At 44.6% G+C, this 20934-nt stretch overlaps 1 protein-coding gene across 1 annotated transcript in view; it reads right to left on the bottom strand.

Annotated features, from left to right (window-relative positions):
- Positions 1-301: 301 nt before the first annotated feature.
- Positions 302-20934, bottom strand: part of LOC119970911 (adhesion G-protein coupled receptor G6-like) — a 319332-nt gene continuing 298699 nt past the window's right edge. Inside the window, exons 13-14 of the mRNA XM_038806021.1 lie at positions 4907-5190; positions 302-650 (exon numbers count right to left, since the gene is read on the bottom strand). Coding sequence (XP_038661949.1) covers positions 571-650; positions 4907-5190 — 364 coding nt within the window. The 3' untranslated portion in view covers positions 302-570. The remainder of the gene's footprint in view (positions 651-4906; positions 5191-20934) is intronic.

Raw genomic sequence — 20934 nt, 5'->3', positions numbered from 1 at the left:
AAAAATTGCAACCACTGTGCTATCGTGCCACCCTGTTTGCTACATGCAAATAGACAGGCACACACAAGCACACAAGAGAGACATACACACAGGCACACAAAGGATCACACATAGGCACAGACACGAACACATACACCCAGACACACAAACACGCACACAGAGGTATACACAGACAGAAACACATGCACACACACAGACATGCTCAGCCACTCACAAATGCACACACATGCATAGACACAGACAGATACAGACACACACACACAAACACAGACAAACACATACACATTGGTACACACAAACACATACAGGCACACACATACAGACACACATACACATACAGAGACACACACAGGTGCACACATATATACACAGACCTACACCACAGACCCAGACACACCTTCGTTGAAACTTTAAAGCTGATACATTTAAAAAAGCTGCAGAGAACCAATTCAAACCAAACCATAAATTGATATTTAAATTGGACACACAATTCCTTTAAATCAAAAGAAAATTCCTTTAGAAGTTAATTTTTCATTTGGAATATAAACGGCACTGCTCTGTAACCATGTCTTATGACGATGATGAGCTTTTCACATTTTCCTTCCTGGCAAATGCAATCAGAACGATTTGTCGCAAAAATAGGAAGAAGCCTTGTGATAAGAAAAAGAGAATTGACAGATGTTAATATGATCTTTCAACCACTTTTAACTGTTTCATACTCATTGTTTATTCTGCGATTTCTCTCTGTCAGTGACTTTCAGGAATGTTCTACAGTGCACAGGAAGGTGGTGGAAAATAGAATCTAATTGCAAGTCCGGCAACAATGATTAAGGCCATGAGTTCTACAGTGTCAAGTTCTCTTTATATTGCCCTATTAAAAATTCCCAAGACAGGGACAACACAGGATGAGATAAAGAGTAAAGCTCCCTCTATACTGTCCTCATCAAACACTCCTAGGACAGGGGTAGCATGGAGTTTGATACAGAGTAAAGCTCCCACTACACTGTCCCCATTAAATACTCCCAGGACAGGGACAGGACAGGTTTAGATTCATGGTTCGAAAATTAAGTGAAAAGATATGCATTTAAAGGCAAATCTACCAGACTGCACAACAAACTTCATATGATGTAGATTATTTAATTTGACATACTTGTGAGCAAAGTCATAGCTCATGGGAGGAAAGGGATACTGGCAACATTGACAGGGTACAAGCTGAATGACTCAGAGCAGTGGATGCCATTTAAAAATCTATGGATTACTGTTTGCTGAAAGGAAGTCATTGTTGACTAACTTGTTTGTTGAGTTCATTGTCAAAGTAACAAAGGGTTTGACACAAGGTTAAGAAAGTGACTAGAAAATGGGGCGTGTTAGAAAAACTGCAACCAATGGAATTAAAAGGTGGAGTGGCATTGCCTTCTGGATTGAAATTTGTCGAGGGAGCAGAATGCAGAGTGCAATGATATTTCTCAGGCTGTGAGGAATGGTGCAGTGGTGTCCGACAAAGGTCAATACCAGGACGACTATTCCTTTTTATAAATATTACTGAGCTGGATTTGGGTACAGTGGGCATAATTTCAAAGTCTGCAGATGTAAAGAAACTTGGATATGTAGTAAACAAGGACACCACGGTAGCATCGTGGTTAGCACAATTGCTTCATAGCTCCAGGGTCCCAGATTCGATTCCTGGTCACTGTGCAGAGTCTGCACGTTCTCCCCGTGTGTGCGTGGGTTTCCTCCAGGTGCTCCGGTTTCCTCCCACAGTCCAAAGATGTGCAGGTTACAAAGATGTGCACTGCACAGGTTAGGTGGATTGGCTATGCTAAAATTGCCCTTAGTGTCCAAAATTGTCCTTCGTGTTGGGAGGGGTTACTGGGTTGTGGTGGAGGTGTGGGCTTGGGTAGGGTGCTCTTTCCAAGAGCCAGTGCAGATGGGCCAAATGGCTTCCTTCTGCACTGTAAATTCTATGGTCTAATGAGAAGAATAGTAAGAGACTTGAGAAGAAAATAGATTTGTTCATGAAATAGACAAATGAAATTTAATGCTGAGAAATTGGGGTGGCACGTTGGCACAATGGTTAGCACTGCTACCTCACAGCTCCAGGGTCCCGGGTTCAATTCCGGTCTTGGGTGACTGTCAGTATGGAGTTTGCACTTTCTCCCCGTGTCTGCGTGGGTTTCCTCCGGGTGCTCCGGTTTCCTCCCACAATCCAAAGATGTGCAGGTTAGGTGGATTGGCCATGCCGAATTGCGCCTGAATCGCCAAAGATTAGGTGGGGTTACCAGGTTACGGGCATAAGTAGGGTGTTCTTTCCCAAGGGCTGGTGGAGACTCGATGTGCCAAATGGATTCCTTCTGCACTGTAAATTCTATGAAATATGAAGTGATTCAATTTGCTTCTAATATTGAAATGAGACATTCTAAACTAAATGGTTTGTTATAAAGTAGGGGGGTGTTCATGCACAAATCTTTGAAGGTGGCAACATAAGTAATGCCCTTAAAAACCATATAGGATTCTAAACCTTAGAAACAGAGACAATTGTTAGGACAGCAAAGACTTGCTTTCATCATCCTGTAAGCCTGAGGAGAACTTCAAAACTGCAAATGTTTTGTATTTGGCACTCTGATCTAACCGGCGCCCACCAGCCTAAAAATTGAGGCTAGGCGGGAATACGCTGTTAGGCGACCTTAATAGGGGCATGGACGAGCTTCCTATCCGAGGCCTTGTTCACTTATACCGTGAAATTGCTTCTCGGCAGGGGTAGGTGGAATCCCAGAGGGAATCCCTTCCATGCAATTTTCCATTCCCTGTCCCACCTCAGAACCGACCAGTGCAAGGCGAAACATAAAATTTTGCTCATAGACTACAAAAAGCAAAAGCACTGAGGAGACTTCATCTGGAATAACCTCCAATTCTAGACACATTTTTGGAATAATGTGAAGGCTGCAAAAGCAGGTTATCGAATGATAACAGGGGTGAGGGTGTTGGAGAGATTGGAGAAGCTGGCGTTGCTTACCTTAGACCAAGGAAGATTAAGACTAAAATTGAGAAAGGTGTTCAAAGTTTGGAAGGATTTTGATAATGTAAATACAGAGAGTCTCTTTTCAGTGGCAGAATGGAGGCAGAACGAATGACCAGAGGAAGCAAAACACTTCCTGAAAGTGTGTGGAGGAGATTTAACAAAAATATTTTGATTGGATAAATACAGTAAATAAATGAAATGCTGAGATAAGGGGAAATACTAGGACTAATTGGAAAGCTTTATGAATAATAATAATAATATTTATTAGTGTCACAGTTAGATTTACATTAACACTGCAATGAAGTTACTGTGAAAATCCCCTCGCTGTCACACTCCGGCGCCTGTTTGGGTACACAGATGGAAAATTCAGAATGTCCAATTTACCTTGCAAGCACGTCTTTCAGAACTAGAACCAACACCAGCGTGATGGACAAAAGGCCTCTTTGTGTATTGCATCTATGAGGTGTATGATGCCATGACTGTTGTAACCTGCTCAGAGCCTAATGACCAGGCCAACTGGTTACCCCATGTTCCTTGGGGAATATGAGCTTCCCAATGATGGGGGTGCCTGGCAATCGTTAGCTTTGCAGCTGTATAATTAGAGCTGGCCAGAATGGCACTGGCTTGAGAGGGAACCAATAGTGAACTGCTGGTACTGTGTACATATCATAGAATTTACAGTGCAGAAGGAGGCCATTCAGCCCATCGAGTCTGCACCGGCTCTTGGAAAGAGCACCCTACCCAAGGTCAACAACTCCAGCCTATCCCCATAACCCAGTAACCCTACCCTATCCCCATAACCCAGTAACCCCACCCAACACTAAGGGCAATTTTGGACACTAAGGGCAATTTATCATGGCCAATCCACCTAACCTGCACATCTTTGGACTGTGGGAGGAAACCGGAGCACCCGGAGGAAACCCACGCACACACGGGGAGGATGTGCAGACTCCGCACAGACAGTGACCCAAGCCGGAATCGAACCTGGGACCCTGGAGCTGTGAAGCGATTGTGCTATCCACAATGCTACCATGCTGTTGTTGTAAATAAAGCATATTGTTGTAAATAAAGTTTCTTTCTGTTTGACTCGATAAACTCATGTTGGATTGAAAATGAAAATGAAATGAAAATTGCTCATTGTCACAAGTAGCCTTCAAATGAAGTTACTGTGAAAAGCCCCAAGTCGCCACATTCCGGCGCCTGTTCGGGGAGGCTGGTACGGGAATTGAACCGTGCGGCTGGCCTGCCTTGGTCTGCTTTCAAAGCCAGCGATTTAGCCCTGTGCTAAACAGCCCCAGTATTCTTCGTGGCCCTCACAAAAATGACTTTCTCTGTTACTTTAAAATGCTCGAAACAAATATGTCAAATGAAAATCATTAAAATTTGATATATATTATGAGGCAACCAGATCTCTGTGGCTTGTAAGTTGAAGAAGCTGACCCATGATGGTCAGGAAGATCCCAGCTGTTAGATCGGTCTCTGTCAAGTCACCCAGGAATGTGGCATTCGCAGGTAAGGCAGAACAAGTCAGTCAATGATCTTTGATGAAACATACATGATTTTATGTGTGAGGATCACTGGATGTGTGCATCACATATGTTATCCGGAGGTAGAGTATGGCCAGGATCAGGAATTATGAAACTGTTTATTGGTTCACATTACCTATTTTCACACATGAACAATATGGGTCTGGGTGAATTATGGGAAATGGATAGTGCATCTAGAACCAGAATTCAGCCATAGTCAGAGTGCAAGAACAATCGTTTTAAATAAATGTGATATGAGATGTAAAGAACTGGGAATAATTGGGGAGTACAGGTTCCCAGCCTCATTTTATGAGATGATACACTGCTCCCATGTCACCAATGCCCCTTCCTTCAGACTGACCTTGCAAAGAGTTCAAAACAGAGAAGAGGTAGAGCACAGCAGTACGCTGGGGCCCAAGGGTGAGAAACCCCAGACCATATGTCAGGCCCAGGAGACAGTTGAGACTCAGCACAGAGAACACAGGCTTCCAGCTACTTCTCTGGCTGTTGTGTGTGTGTTCAGCTCTCTTCATTGCAACAATCTTCATAGACACAATAATCACCATGGTAGTGTTACCAAGAAAAACCACTGAGAAGATTCCCACGTTGGTCACATAATAGACAATATCATTTGTTACCCAACAGCTGTCAAAGAGAATGATATAGCAAGAAATTAATAGAATGAATGATATAAATTGACAACATAAAATCAAAATTTCTGTTGCATCAGTCCTTTTATTTCAGTGTCCTGTTCACACCTGGTGTACTGTCTGTACTTTGTAGTTACAATGTGGATATATCAACTCGTCCCACCCTGCTATTAGGGGCAAGCTGTGCAATGAACAATGTTGTAACCAAGCTAATATGATATAGAATGTATTTCAGGAAAACTTTGGCTGGAGGAGGTAGCCTTTTTAAATTGTCCCCATGTTGAACACAAACAGAAAGTGAAACATGACTTAATTCACCCCAATGACGTGCAACATTATCTCATAAATCCCAAGTGGTTGAATTCCTGCCTCTGAATGTAAAGGATTAAAGTACCACTCCAGGTTCAGGATGGGGACACAGTACAGTGCTACGGGAATGATCCACACAAAGTGCTACGGGAATGATCCCCTCTCAGTCTAATTAGAAGGATCCACTCTCAGTGTAATGAGAAGGATCCACTCTAAGTGTAATGAGAAGGATCCACTATCAGTACAATTAGAAGGATTCACTCTCAGTGTAATGAGAAGGATCCACTCTCAATGTAATGAGAAGGATCCACTCTAAGTGTAATGAGAAGGATCCACTATTAGTACAATTAGAAGGATTCACTCTCAGTGTAATGAGAAGGATCCACTCTCAATGTAATGAGAAGGATCCACTCTAAGTGTAATGAGAAGGATCCACTATCAGTACAATTAGAAGGATTCACTCTCAGTGTAATGAGAAGGATCCACTCTCAATGTAATGAGAAGGATCCACTCTCAATGTAATGAGAAGGATCCACTCTCAGTGTAATGAGAAGGCTCCACTCTCAGTGTAATGAGAAGGATCCACTCTCAGTGCAATGAGAAGGATTCACTCAGTCTAATTAGGAAGGATCCACTCTCAGTCTAATTAGATAATTTAGCAGCTCCGGTTTTAGTGGTCTTTTAACTACTTTTAAGCTGGATTTCCGTGGGAATTTTTCAACATAAGTGGATAAAAGTGAGAGGAGAAGAGGACAACCCCTAGTTTATGGAGCTCCACCCAAGAAGCAATTGTAAAAGAAGAAATCAAAAGTTGGTTGGGATTGAAGTTCAGAGTTTGGTGGATGCAATGGCAGAGCAGCATAGTTCGACCACGCAAGCTCAATGGACGATGGATCAGTCGGTTAAATGTTTGGATGTGATGTTCACCCAGCATCGTAAGGAGTGTGCAGAGGACCTTACCCGGGTGGTGGCCTCGATAAAGGAGGTGCTCGACCGGGTGGAGGAGAAAGTGATGGCCCAGGGACATCACTTCTTATGCTGCCGCAGGAGCTGGCGGCAGCATAAGAAGAGCAGTCCACTGCGATGGCAATGGAAATTAATATCCTACAGGATCGGCAGAAACAGCTGTTGGAGAAGTTGGAGGACCTGGAGAATCATTCTTGCAGTCAGAATATCCGGATCGTTGGTTTGCCAGAGGGAAAGGAGGGATTGGATGCAAGTGCATAAGTGGGGAAGATGCTGGAGAAAATGCTCGGGGAACATGCGTTCAGCATACTGTTAGAGTTGGACCAGGCTCACAGAGTGCTCATGCGCAAGCCCCAGGGTCGTGAGCCCCCGAGGGCGATGGTAGTGAGGCTGCATCGGTTCCTGGACAGGGATCACATGATGTGGTGGGCCAGGCAGACAAAATGGTTCATGTCGGAAGATTCTGAGATCCGTGTGTATCAAGACTCGGGAGCAGAACTCACAAAGTGGAGGGCGTGTTTTAATAAGGTTAAGGCGGCCCTGTAAGCGAAGGGAATAAAATTTGGACTGCTCTACCCAGCCCGTCTTTGGGTGACTCTCGAGAACCGGGAACTATATTTTGACTCGCCAGAAGAAGTGGCGGTCTTCATGAAGGACAATAATCTAATGGAGGCATAATGACTTTAAAATCTAGATGATACTGGGCTGAGTTAAAAGTTTTGTGTTGCCGTGTATTTAAAAAAATCTCAGCCTTTCATTGTAACTTAAGTTGTGGGGATCGGGAAAAGAAGGATATCTCGGATTGGTTTGATTTTGAGCCATTTCTGTATGTACCGGGGTACAGTAATAGAGTTTTTAAGTTGCAATGTTCTGGGGGGGGGGGGGGGGGGAAGAAAAAAAGAAAAGATGTTTGAGTTTTGCATGCAAATTTTTTTTCTCTTATCCTGCTTGATTTTTCATCTATTGTTATCGGCTCTGTTTGAAGGTGATGTGACTGCTAAGATGTCGTAAAGGGAGGAGGGGAGGGGGGGGGGGGGGGGGCTCTGTGCCCAGACCTGGGCGGATTGTTTGTTTGCTTTCTGTGTTTGTTGCTATTATGTTCAGAGTGGGTGGGTGAGGATCCAGCAGGTGGCAGGAGCGGGAGCTGCTAGGCAAGCTGGGAGAGCTAGTTCATGGCAGCAAAGTGGGGGGAGAGCTGAAGAGAGACGTGGTAGGGGGGGGGGGGGAGGGGGGTTGGGAGGCGACTGCTGATGACTAGGGGACTATTAGGAGGTTGGATATGGAGAAAAGATAGCTGTGGCTGCCGAGGGGTGGGCCAGGGGAGGTGTGGGAAATGGGCTAAGGGCTTGCCTAGGAAAGGGACATGGCTGATCGACAGGGGAGGGGGCAGAAGTCCACCCCCCGACCAGACTGGTTACGTGGTATCTTCGTGGACTGAATGGGCCGGTCAAAAGGGCCCTTGTGTTTGCACACTTGAGACAGCTAAAAGCGGACGTGGCCATGCTACAGGAGACACACTTGAAGCTGGGAGACAAAGTTAGACTGAAGAAGGGATGGGTCGGACAGGTATTCCATTTGGGACTGGACTTCAAAATAAGGGGGGTGGCCATCCTGATTTAAAAAAGGGTGGCACTTGAGGTAGGGAAGATAGAGGCAGACCCGGGAGGCAGATTTATTATGGTTAGCGGGAAACTGGAGGGAATGGCAGAGGTGTTGGTAAATATGCCCCAAACTGGGATGATGTTGTGTTTGTCAGGGAGGTGCTGGGAAAGATCCCGGACCTGGACTCGCAATGATTGGTTATTGGGGGGGGGCAGACGTCAATATGGTCCTAGATCCGAGAATGGACTGGTCAGGTTCTAGGTCAGGGAAAGTATCAGCAATGGCGAAAGAACTGCGGGTGTTCATGGAGCACATGGGACAGGTTGATTTTTGAAGATTCGAGAGGCCACGGAGCAAAGAATATTCAGTCTACTCTCATGTGCACAAGGCTTACACCAGCACTATGCAAATTATCATTTCTCAGTGTAACGAGAAGGATTCTCTCAGTGTAATGAGAAGAATCCACTCTCAGTGCAATGAGAAGTATCCACTCTCAGTGTAATGAGATGGATCCACTCTCAGTGTAATGAGAACGGTCCACTCTCCGTGTAATGAGAAGGATCAAGAACAAAGAATAAAGAACAAAGAAAATTACAGCACAGGAACAGGCCCTTCGGTCCTCCCAGCCTGAGCCGATCCAGATCCTTTATCTAAACCGGTTGCCTATTTTCCAAGGTGTACTTCTCTCTGTTCCCCACCCATTCATATATCTGTCCAGATGCATCTTAAATGATGCTATCGTGCCCGCCTATACCACCTCCGCTGGCAAAGCATTCCAGGCACCCACCACCCTCTGCGTAAAAAACTTTCCACGCACATCTCCCTTAAACTTTTGCCCTCTCACCTTGAAATCGTGACCCCTTGTAATTGACACCCCCACTCTTGGAAAAAGCTTGTTGCTATCCACCCTGTCCATAACTCTCATAATTTTGTAGACCTCAATCAGGTCTCCCCTGAAGGTTCTTGCCTGAAGAAGGAGCCGTGCTCCGAAAGCTCGTGTTTGAAACAAACCTGTTGGACTTTAACCTGGTGTTGTAAGACTTCTTACAGGTCTCCCCTCAACCTCCATCTTTCCAATGAAAACAATCCTAATCTGCTCAACCTTTCTTCATACCAGGCAACATCCTGGTGAACCTCCTCTGCACCCTATCTAAAGCATCCACATCCTTCTGGTAATGTGGCGACCAGAACTGCACGCAGTATTCCAAATGTGGCCTAACCAAAGTCCGATACAACTGTAACATGACCTGCCGACTCTTGTACTCAATACCCCGTCTGATGAAGGCAAGCATGCTGTATGCCTTCTTGACCACTCTATCAACCTGCGTTGCCACCTTCGGGGTACAATGGACCTGAACTCCCAGATCTCTCTGTACATCAATTTTCCCCAGGACTCTTCCATTGACCATATAGTCTGCTCTTGAGTTAGATCTTCCAAAATGCATCACCTCGCATTTTGCCTGGATTGAACTCCATCTGCCATTTCTCTGCCCAACTCTCTAATCTATCTATATTTTGCTGTATTCTCTGACAATCCGCCTCGCTATCTGCAACTCCACCTATCTTAGTATCATCTGCAAACTTGCTCATCAGACCACTTATACCTTCGTCCAGATCATTTATGTATATCACAAACAACAGTGGTCCGAGCACGGATCCCTGTGGAACACCACTAGTCAACTTTCTCCATTTTGAGACACTCCCTTCCACCATTACTCTCTGTCTCCTGTTGCCCAGCCAGTTCCTTATCCATCTAGCTAGTACACCCTGAACCCCATACGACTTCACGTTTTCCATCAACCTGCCATGGGAAACTTTATCAAATGCTTTACTGAAGTCCATGTGTATGACATCTACAGCCCTTCCCACATCAATTAACTTTGTCACTTCCTCAAATAATTCTATTAGGTTTGTAAGACATGACCTTAGAACATAGAACATAGAACAGTACAGCACAGAACAGGCCCTTCGGCCCTCAATGTTGTGCCGAGCCATGATCACCCTACTCAAACCCACATATCCACCCTATACCCGTAACCCAACAACCCCCCCCCCCCTTAACCTTACTTTTATTAGGACACTACGGGCAATTTAGCATGGCCAATCCACCTAACCCGCACATCTTTGGACTGTGGGAGGAAACCGGAGCACCCGGAGGAAACCCACGCACACAGGGGGAGGACGTGCAGACTCCACACAGACAGTGACCCAACCGGGAATCGAACCTAGGACCCTGGAGCTGTGAAGCATTTATGCTAACCACCATGCTACCCTGCTGCCCTTCCTTGCACAAAACCATGCTGCCTATCACTGATAAGTCTATTTTCTTCCAAATGTGAATAGATCCTATCCCTCAGTATGTTCTCCAACAGTTTGCCTACCACTGACATCAAGCTCATAGGTCTATAATTCCCTGGATTATCCCTGCTACCCTTCTTAAACAAAGGGACAACATTAGCAATTCTCCAGTCCTCCGGGACCTCACCCATGCTTAAAGATGCTGCAAAGATATCTGTTAAGGCCCCAGCTATTTTGTCCCTCGCTTCCCTCAGTAACCTGGGATAGATCCCATCCGGCCCTGGGGACTTGTCCACCTTAATGCCTTGTAGAATACCCAAAACCTCCCCCTTCCTTATGCCGACATGAGCTAGAGTATTTAAACATCCATCCCTAGCCTCAACATCCATCATGTCCCTCTCCTTGGTGAATACCGATGCACAGTACTCATTAAGAAGCTCACTCATTTCCTCTGACTCCACGCATAAATTCCCTCTTTTGTCTTTGAGTGGGCCAATCCTTTCTCTAGTTACCCTCTTGCTCCTTATATATGAATTAAAGGCTTTGGGATTTTCCTTAACCCTGTTAGCCAAAGATATTTCATGACCCCTTTTAGCCCTCTTTATTGCGCATTTGAGATTTGTCCTACTTTCCCGATATTCCTCCAAAGCTTCATCAGTTTTGAGTCGCCTCGATCTTATGTATGCTTCCTTTTTCATCTTAGCTAGTCTCACAATTCCACCCGTCATCCATGGTTCCCTAATCTTGCCATTTCTATCTCTCATTTTCACAGGAACATGTCTGTCCTGCACTCTAATCAACATTTCCTTAAAAGACTCCCACATTTCAAATGTCGATTTACCCTTAAACAGCTGCTCCCAATCCACATTCCCGAGCTCCTGCCGAATTTTGTTATAGTTGGCCTTTCCCCAATTTAGCACTCTTCCTTTAGGACCACTCTCGTCTTTGTCCATGAGTATTCTAAAACTTACGGAATTGTGATCGCTATTCCCAAAGTAATCTCTGACTGAAACGTCAACCACCTGGCGGGGATCATTCCCCAATACCAGGTCCAGTTGTCCAACTTCCTGAGTTGGACTATTTACATACTGCTCTAAAAAAGTATCCTGGATGCTCCTTACAAATTCTGCTCCATCTATGCCTCCAACACTACCTGAGTCCCATTCAATGTTGGGAAGTTAAAATCTCCCATCTCCCTATTGCTCCTACATTGTTCTATAATCTGTCTACATATTTGTAGGGTTAGGGTTAGGGTTAGGGTTAGGGTTAGGGAGGCCTATAGTAAAGTCCCAACAATGTTACTGCACCCTTCCTATTTCTTAGCTCTATCCATATTGCCTCAGTGCTCGAATCCTCCATCGTGCCCTCCTTAATCACAGCTGTGATGTCATCTCTGACCAGTAATGCAACTCCTCCACCCCTTTTACCTCCCTCTCTATCCCACCTGAAGCATCTATACCCTGGAATATTTAGCTGCCAGTTTTGCCCATCCCTCAACCAAGTCTCAGCAATGCCAATAACATCATATTCCCAGGTACTAATCCAAGCCCTAAATTCATCTGCCTTACCTGCTACACTTCTCGCATTAAAACAAATGCACTTCAGACCACCTGTACCTGTGCGATCATCATCTTTTCCCTGTCCACTCTTCCCCTTAGTCACATTGAGTTTATTATCCAGTACCTTACTGGCTTTGGTTGCTGCCTCTTTTCTGATTCTAACTTCCTAATCTGGTTCCCACCCCCCTGCCACATTAGTTTAAAACCTCCCCAACAGTATTAGCAAAAGCACCCCCGAGGACATTGGTTCCAGTCCTGCCCAGGTGTAGACCATCCGATTTATAATGGTCCCACCGCCCCCAGAACCGGTTCCAATGTCCCAAAAATCTGAACTCCTCCCTCCTGCATCATCTCTCAAGCCACGTATTCATTCTGACTATTCTTAAATTTCTACTCTGACTGTTTAGTGGCACTGGTAGCAATCCTAAATTCTGATTGTAGGACCTCATCCTGTTTTTTACCTATATCGTTGGTGCCTATATAGTGTAATGAGAATGATCCACTCTCAGTGTAATGAGAAGGATCCACTCTCAGTGTAATTAGAAGGATCCACTCACAGTGTAATGAGAATGATTCACTCTCAATATAATGAGAAGGATCCACTCGCAGTGTAATGAGAATGATTCACTCTCAATATAATGAGAAATCCACTCGCAGTGTAATGAGAAGGATCCACTCTCAGTGTAATGAGAATGATCCACTCTCAGTGTAATCATAAGGATCCACTCGTAGTGTAACGAGAAGGATCCACTCTCAGTGCAATGAGAATTATCCACTCTCAGTGAAATGAGAAGGATCCACTAGCAGTGTAATTAGAATGATGCACTCGCAGTGCAATGAGAATGACCCACTCGTAGTGTAATGAGAAGGATCTACTGTCAGTGTAATGAGAAGGATTCTCTCAGTGTGATGAGAAGGATCCACTCTCAGTGCAATGAGAAGAATCCACTCTCAGTGTAATGAGAAGGATCAAGTCCCAGTGCAATGAGAATGATCCATTCTCAGTGTAATGAGAAGGATCTACTCGAAGTGTAATGAGAATGATTCGCTTTCAGTGTCATGAGAATGATCCGCTCTCAGTGTCACGAGAAGGATCCACTCTCAGTCTAATGAGAAGGATTCTCTCAGTGTGATGAGAAGGACCCACTCCCAGTGCAATGAGAAGGATCCACTCTCAATGTAATGAGAAGGACCCACTCTCAATGTAATGAGAAGGATCCACTCGAAGTGTAATGAGAATGATCCACTATCAGTGTAATGAGAAGGATCTACTCTCAGTGCAATGTGAAGGATCCACTCTCAATGTAATGAGAAGGATCCACTCGAAGTGTAATGAGAATGATCCACTCTCAATATAATGAGAAGGATCCACTCGCAGTGCAATGAGAATGATCCACACGCAGTGAAATGAAAATGATCCACTCCCAGTGTAATGGGAATGATGCACTCGCAGTGTAACGAGAAGGCTCCACTCTCAATGTAATGAGAAGGATCCACTCGAAGTGTAATGAGAATGATCCACTATCAGTGTAATGAGAAGGATCTACTCTCAGTGCAATGAGAAGGATCCACTCTCAATGTAATGAGAAGGATCCACTCGAAGTGTAATGAGAATGATCCACTCTCAAAATAATGAGAAGGATCCACTCGCAGTGCAATGAGAATGATCCACACGCAGTGAAATGAGAAGGATCCACTCCCAGTGTAATGGGAATGATGCACTCGCAGTGTAACAAGGCTCCACTCTCAATGTAATGAGAAGGATCCACTCGAAGTGTAATGAGAATGATCCACTATCAGTGTAATGAGAAGGATCTACTCTCAATACAATGAGAAGGATCCACTCTCAATGTAATGAGAAGGATCCACTCGAAGCGTAATGAGAATGATCCACTCTCAATATAATGAGAAGGATCCACTCGCAGTGCAATGAGAATGATCCACACGCAGTGAAATGAAAATGATCCACTCCCAGTGTAATGTGAATGATCCACTCGCAGTGAAATGAGAAGGATCCACTAACAGTGTAATGAGAATGATCCACTCTCAGTGTAATTAGAAGGATTATCTCAGTGTGATGAGAAGGATCCAGTCTCAGTGTAATGAGAATGGTCCACTCCTAGTCTAATTAGAATGATCCACTCTCAGTGTAATGAGAAGGATCCACTTGCAGTGTAATGAGAAGGATCCACTTGCAGTGTAACGAGAATGATCACCTTGCAATGTAACGAGAAGGCACCACTCGCAGTGGAATGAGAAGGATCCACTCGCAGTGTAATGAGAAGGATCCACGCTCAGTGTAATGGGAATGGACCACTCTCAGTGTAATGAGAAGGATTCTCTCCCAGTGTAATGAGAATGATCCACTCTCAGTGTAATGAGAAGGATCCACTCTCAGTCTAATTACAAGGATCCACTCTCAGTGCAATGAGAATGGTCCACTCTCAGTGTAATTAGAAGGTCCCATCTCAGTGTAATGAGAATGATACACTCTTAGTGTAGTGAGAATGATCCACTCACAGTGCAATGAGAAGGGTCCGCTCTCAGTGTAATGAGAAAGATCCACTCTCAGTGCAATGAGAATGATCCACTCTCAGTGTAGTGAGAACGATCAACTTACAGTGCAATGAGAAGGGTCCGCTCTCAGTGTAATGAGAAGGATCCACTCTCAGTGTAATGAGGAGGATCTACTCTCAGTGCAATGAGAAGGGTCCGCTCTCAGTGTAATGAGAAGGATCCACTCGCAGTCAAATGAGAAGGATCCACTAGCAGTGTAATGAGAATGATGCACGCGCAGTGCAACGAGACGGCTCCACTCAGTGCAATGAGAAGGATTCACTTTCAGGGCAATGAGAATGATCCACTCACAGGGCAATGAGAAGGATCCACTCAGTGCAATGAGAAGGATCCACTCGCAGTGCAATGAGCATGATCCACTCGCAGTGAAATCAGAAGGATCCACAGTGCAATGAGAAGGATTCGCTTTCAGTGTCATGAGAAGGATCCGCTCTCAGTGTCACGAGAAGGATCCACTCTCAGTCTAATGAGAAGGATTCTCTCAGTGTGACGAGAAGGATCCACTCTCAGTGCAATGAGAATTATCCACTCTCAGTGAAATGAGAAGGATCCACTAGCAGTGTAATTAGAATGATGCACTCGCAGTGCAATGAGAATGACCCACTCGTAGTGTAATGAGAAGGATCCACTGTCAGTGTAATGAGAAGGATTCTCTCAGTGTGATGAGAAGGATCCACTCTCAGTGCAATGAGAAGGATCCACTCTCAGTGTAATGAGAAGGATCAAGTCCCAGTGCAATGAGAATGATCCATTCTCAGTGTAATGAGAAGGATCTACTCGAAGTGTAATGAGAATGATTCGCTTTCAGTGTCATGAGAATGATCCGCTCTCAGTGTCACGAGAAGGATCCACTCTCAGTCTAATGAGAAGGATTCTCTCAGTGTGATGAGAAGGACCCACTCCTAGTGCAATGAGAAGGATCCACTCTCAATGTAATGAGAAGGATCCACTCTCAATGTAATGAGAAGGATCCACTATCAGTGTAATGAGAAGGATCTACTCTCAGTGCAATGAGAAGGATCCACTCTCAATGTAATGAGAAGGATCCACTCGAAGTGTAATGAGAATGATCCACTCTCAAAATAATGAGAAGGATCCACTCGCAGTGCAATGAGAATGATCCACACGCAGTGAAATGAGAAGGATCCACTCCCAGTGTAATGGGAATGATGCACTCGCAGTGTAACAAGGCTCCACTCTCAATGTAATGAGAAGGATCCACTCGAAGTGTAATGAGAATGATCCACTATCAGTGTAATGAGAAGGATCTACTCTCAATACAATGAGAAGGATCCACTCTCAATGTAATGAGAAGGATCCACTCGAAGCGTAATGAGAATGATCCACTCTCAATATAACGAGAAGGATCCACTCGCAGTACAATGAGAATGATCCACACGCAGTGAAATGAAAATGATCCACTCCCAGTGTAATGTGAATGATCCACTCGCAGTGAAATGAGAAGGATCCACTAGCAGTGTAATGAGAATGATCCACTCTCAGTGTAATTAGAAGGATTATCTCAGTGTGATGAGAAGGATCCAGTCTCAGTGTAATGAGAATGGTCCACTCCTAGTCTAATTAGAATGATCCACTCTCAGTGTAATGAGAAGGATCCACTTGCAGTGTAATGAGAAGGATCCACTTGCAGTGTAACGAGAATGATCACCTTGCAATGTAACGAGAAGGCACCACTCGCAGTGGAATGAGAAGGATCCACTCGCAGTGTAATGAGAAGGATCCACGCTCAGTGTAATGGGAATGGACCACTCTCAGTGTAATGAGAAGGATTCTCTCCCAGTGTAATGAGAATGATCCACTCTCAGTGTAATGAGAAGGATCCACTCTCAGTCTAATTACAAGGATCCACTCTCAGTGCAATGAGAATGGTCCACTCTCAGTGTAATTAGAAGGTCCCATCTCAGTGTAATGAGAATGATACACTCTTAGTGTAGTGAGAATGATCCACTCACAGTGCAATGAGAAGGGTCCGCTCTCAGTGTAATGAGAAAGATCCACTCTCAGTGCAATGAGAATGATCCACTCTCAGTGTAGTGAGAACGATCAACTTACAGTGCAATGAGAAGGGTCCGCTCTCAGTGTAATGAGAAGGATCCACTCTCAGTGTAATGAGGAGGATCTACTCTCAGTGCAATGAGAAGGGTCCGCTCTCAGTGTAATGAGAAGGATCCACTCGCAGTCAAATGAGAAGGATCCACTAGCAGTGTAATGAGAATGATGCACGCGCAGTGTAACGAGACGGCTCCACTCAGTGCAATGAGAAGGATTCACTTTCAGGGCAATGAGAATGATCCACTCACAGGGCAATGAGAAGGATCCACTCAGTGCAATGAGAAGGATCCACTCGCAGTGCAATGAGCATGATCCACTCGCAGTGAAATCAGAAGGATCCACAGTGCAATGAGAAGGATTCGCTTTCAGTGTCATGAGAAGGATCCGCTCTCAGTGTCACGAGAAGGATCCACTCTCAGTCTAATGAGAAGGATTCTCTCAGTGTGATGAGAAGGATCCACTCTCAGTGCAATGAGAATTATCCACTCTCAGTGAAATGAGAAGGATCCACTAGCAGTGTAATTAGAATGATGCACTCGCAGTGCAATGAGAATGACCCACTCGTAGTGTAATGAGAAGGATCCACTGTCAGTGTAATGAGAAGGATTCTCTCAGTGTGATGAGAATGATCCACTCTCAGTGCAATGAGAAGGATCCACTCTCAGTGTAATGAGAAGGATCAAGTCCCAGTGCAATGAGAATGATCCATTCTCAGTGTAATGAGAAGGATCTACTCGAAGTGTAATGAGAATGATTCGCTTTCAGTGTCATGAGAATGATCCGCTCTCAGTGTCACGAGAAGGATCCACTCTCAGTCTAATGAGAAGGATTCTCTCAGTGTGATGAGAAGGACCCACTCCCAGTGCAATGAGAAGGATCCACTCTCAATGTAATGAGAAGGATCCACTCTCAATGTAATGAGAAGGATCCACTCGAAGTGTAATGAGAACGATCCACTATCAGTGTAATGAGAAGATCTACTCTCAGTGCAATGAGAAGGATCCACTCTCAATGTAATGAGAAAGATCCACTCGAAGTGTAATGAGAATGATCCACTCTCAAAATAATGAGAAGGATCCACTCGCAGTGCAATGAGAATGATCCACACGCAGTGAAATGAAATGATCCACTCCCAGTGTAATGGGAATGATGCACTCGCAGTGTAACGAGAAGGCTCCACTCTCAATGTAATGAGAAGGATCCACTCGAAGTGTAATGAGAATGATCCACTATCAGTGTAATGAGAAGGATCTACTCTCAGTGCAATGAGAAGGATCCACTCTCAATGTAATGAGAAGGATCCACTCGAAGTGTAATGAGAATGATCCACTCTCAAAATAATGAGAAGGATCCACTCGCAGTGCAATGAGAATGATCCACACGCAGTGAAATGAGAAGGATCCACTCCCAGTGTAATGGGAATGATGCACTCGCAGTGTAACGAGAAGGCTCCACTCTCAATGTAATGAGAAGGATCCACTCGAAGTGTAATGAGAATGATCCACTATCAGTGTAATGAGAAGGATCTACTCTCAGTGCAATGAGAAGGATCCACTCTCAATGTAATGAGAAGGATCCACTCGAAGCGTAATGAGAATGATCCACTCTCAATATAACGAGAAGGATCCACTCGCAGTACAATGAGAATGATCCACACGCAGTGAAATGAAAATGATCCACTCCCAGTGTAATGTGAATGATCCACTCGCAGTGAAATGAGAAGGATCCACTAGCAGTGTAATGAGAATGATCCACTCTCAGTGTAATTAGAAGGATTATCTCAGTGTGATGAGAAGGATCCAGTCTCAGTGTAATGAGAATGGTCCACTCCTAGTCTAATTAGAATGATCCACTCTCAGTGTAATGAGAAGGATCCACTTGCAGTCTAATGAAAATGATCCACTTGCAGTGTAACGAGAATGATCACCTTGCAATGTAACGAGAAGGCACCACTCGCAGTGGAATGAGAAGGATCCACTCGCAGTGTAATGAGAAGGATCCACGCTCAGTGTAATGGGAATGGACCACTCTCAGTGTAATGAGAAGGATTCTCTCCCAGTGTAATGAGAATGATCCACTCTCAGTGTAATGAGAAGGATCCACTCTCAGTCTAATTACAAGGATCCACTCTCAGTGCAATGAGAATGGTCCACTCTCAGTGTAATTAGAAGGTCCCATCTCAGTGTAATGAGAATGATACACTCTTAGTGTAGTGAGAATGATCCACTCACAGTGCAATGAGAAGGGTCCGCTCTCAGTGTAATGAGAAAGATCCACTCTCAGTGCAATGAGAATGAGCCACTCTCAGTGTAGTGAGAACGATCAACTTACAGTGCAATGAGAAGGGTCCGCTCTCAGTGTAATGAGAAGGATCCACTCTCAGTGTAATGAGGAGGATCTACTCTCAGTGCAATGAGAATGGTCCGCTCTCAGTGTAATGAGAAGGATCCACTCGCAGTCAAATGAGAAGGATCCACTAGCAGTGTAATGAGAATGATGCACGCGCAGTGTAACGAGACGGCTCCACTCAGTGCAATGAGAAGGATTCACTTTCAGGGCAATGAGAATGATCCACTCGCAGTGCAATGAGAAGGATCCACTCAGTGCAATGAGAAGGATCCACTCGCAGTGCAATGAGCATGATCCACTCGCAGTGAAATCAGAAGGATCCACAGTGCAATGAGAAGGATTCGCTTTCAGTGTCATGAGAAGGATCCGCTCTCAGTGTCACGAGAAGGATCCACTCTCAGTCTAATGAGAAGGATTCTCTCAGTGTGACGAGAAGGATCCACTCTCAGTGCAATGAGAATTATCCACTCTCAGTGAAATGAGAAGGATCCACTAGCAGTGTAATTAGAATGATGCACTCGCAGTGCAATGAGAATGACCCACTCGCAGTGTAATGAGAAGGATCCACTGTCAGTGTAATGAGAAGGATTCTCTCAGTGTGATGAGAAGGATCCACTCTCAGTGCAATGAGAAGGATCCACTCTCAGTGTAATGAGAAGGATCAAGTCCCAGTGCAATGAGAATGATCCACTCTCAGTGTAATGAGAAGGATCTACTCGAAGTGTAATGAGAATGATTCGCTTTCAGTGTCATGAGAATGATCCGCTCTCAGTGTCACGAGAAGGATCCACTCTCAGTCTAATGAGAAGGATTCTCTCAGTGTGATGAGAAGGACCCACTCTCAGTGCAATGAGAAGGATCCACTCTCAATGTAATGAGAAGGATCCACTCGAAGTGTAATGAGAATGATCCACTATCAGTGTAATGAGAAGGATCTACTCTCAGTGCAATGAGAAGGATCCACTCTCAATGTAATGAGAAGGATCCACTCGAAGTGTAATGAGAATGATCCACTCTCAAAATAATGAGAAGGATCCACTCGCAGTGCAATGAGAATGATCCACACGCAGTGAAATGAGAAGGATCCACTCCCAGTGTAATGGGAATGATGCACTCGCAGTGTAACGAGAAGGCTCCACTCTCAATGTAATGAGAAGGATCCACTCGAAGTGTAATGAGAATGATCCACTATCAGTGTAATGAGAAGGATCTACTCTCAGTGCAATGAGAAGGATCCACTCTCAATGTAATGAGAAGGATCCACTCGAAGTGTAATGAGAATGATCCACTCTCAATATAATGAGAAGGATCCACTCGCAGTGCAATGAGAATGATCCACACGCAGTGAAATGAAAATGATCCACTCCCAGTGTAATGGGAATGATGCACTCGTAGTGTAACGAGAAGGCTCCACTCTCAATGTAATGAGAAGGATCCACTATCAGTGTAATGAGAAGGATCTACTCTCAGTGCAATGAGAAGGATCCACTCTCAATGTAATGAGAAGGATCCACTCGAAGTGTAATGAGAATGATCCACTCTCAAAATAATGAGAAGGATCCACTCGCAGTGCAATGAGAATGATCCACCCGCAGTGAAATGAAAAGGATCCACTCCCAGTGTAATGGGAATGATGCACTCGCAGTGCAACGAGAAGGCTCCACTCTCAATGTAATGAGAAGGATCCACTCGAAGTGTAATGAGAATGATCCACTATCAGTGTAATGAGAAGGATCTACTCTCAGTGTAATGAGAAGGATCCACTCTCAGTGTAATGAGAAGGATCCACTCTCAGTCTAATTACAAGGATCCACTCTCAGTGCAATGAGAATGGTCCACTCTCAGTGTAATGAGAATGATACACTCTTAGTGTAGTGAGAATGATCCACTCACAGTGCAATGAGAAGGGTCCGCTCTCAGTGTAATGAGAAAGATCCACTCTCAGTGCAATGAGAATGATCCAATCTCAGTGTAGTGAGAACGATCACTCTACAGTGCAATGAGAA

Source organism: Scyliorhinus canicula, chromosome 9, assembly GCF_902713615.1.
Source record: "Scyliorhinus canicula chromosome 9, sScyCan1.1, whole genome shotgun sequence".
Classification (NCBI taxonomy): Eukaryota; Metazoa; Chordata; class Chondrichthyes; order Carcharhiniformes; family Scyliorhinidae; genus Scyliorhinus; species Scyliorhinus canicula.
This window is presented reverse-complemented; position numbering and strand designations above follow the sequence as displayed.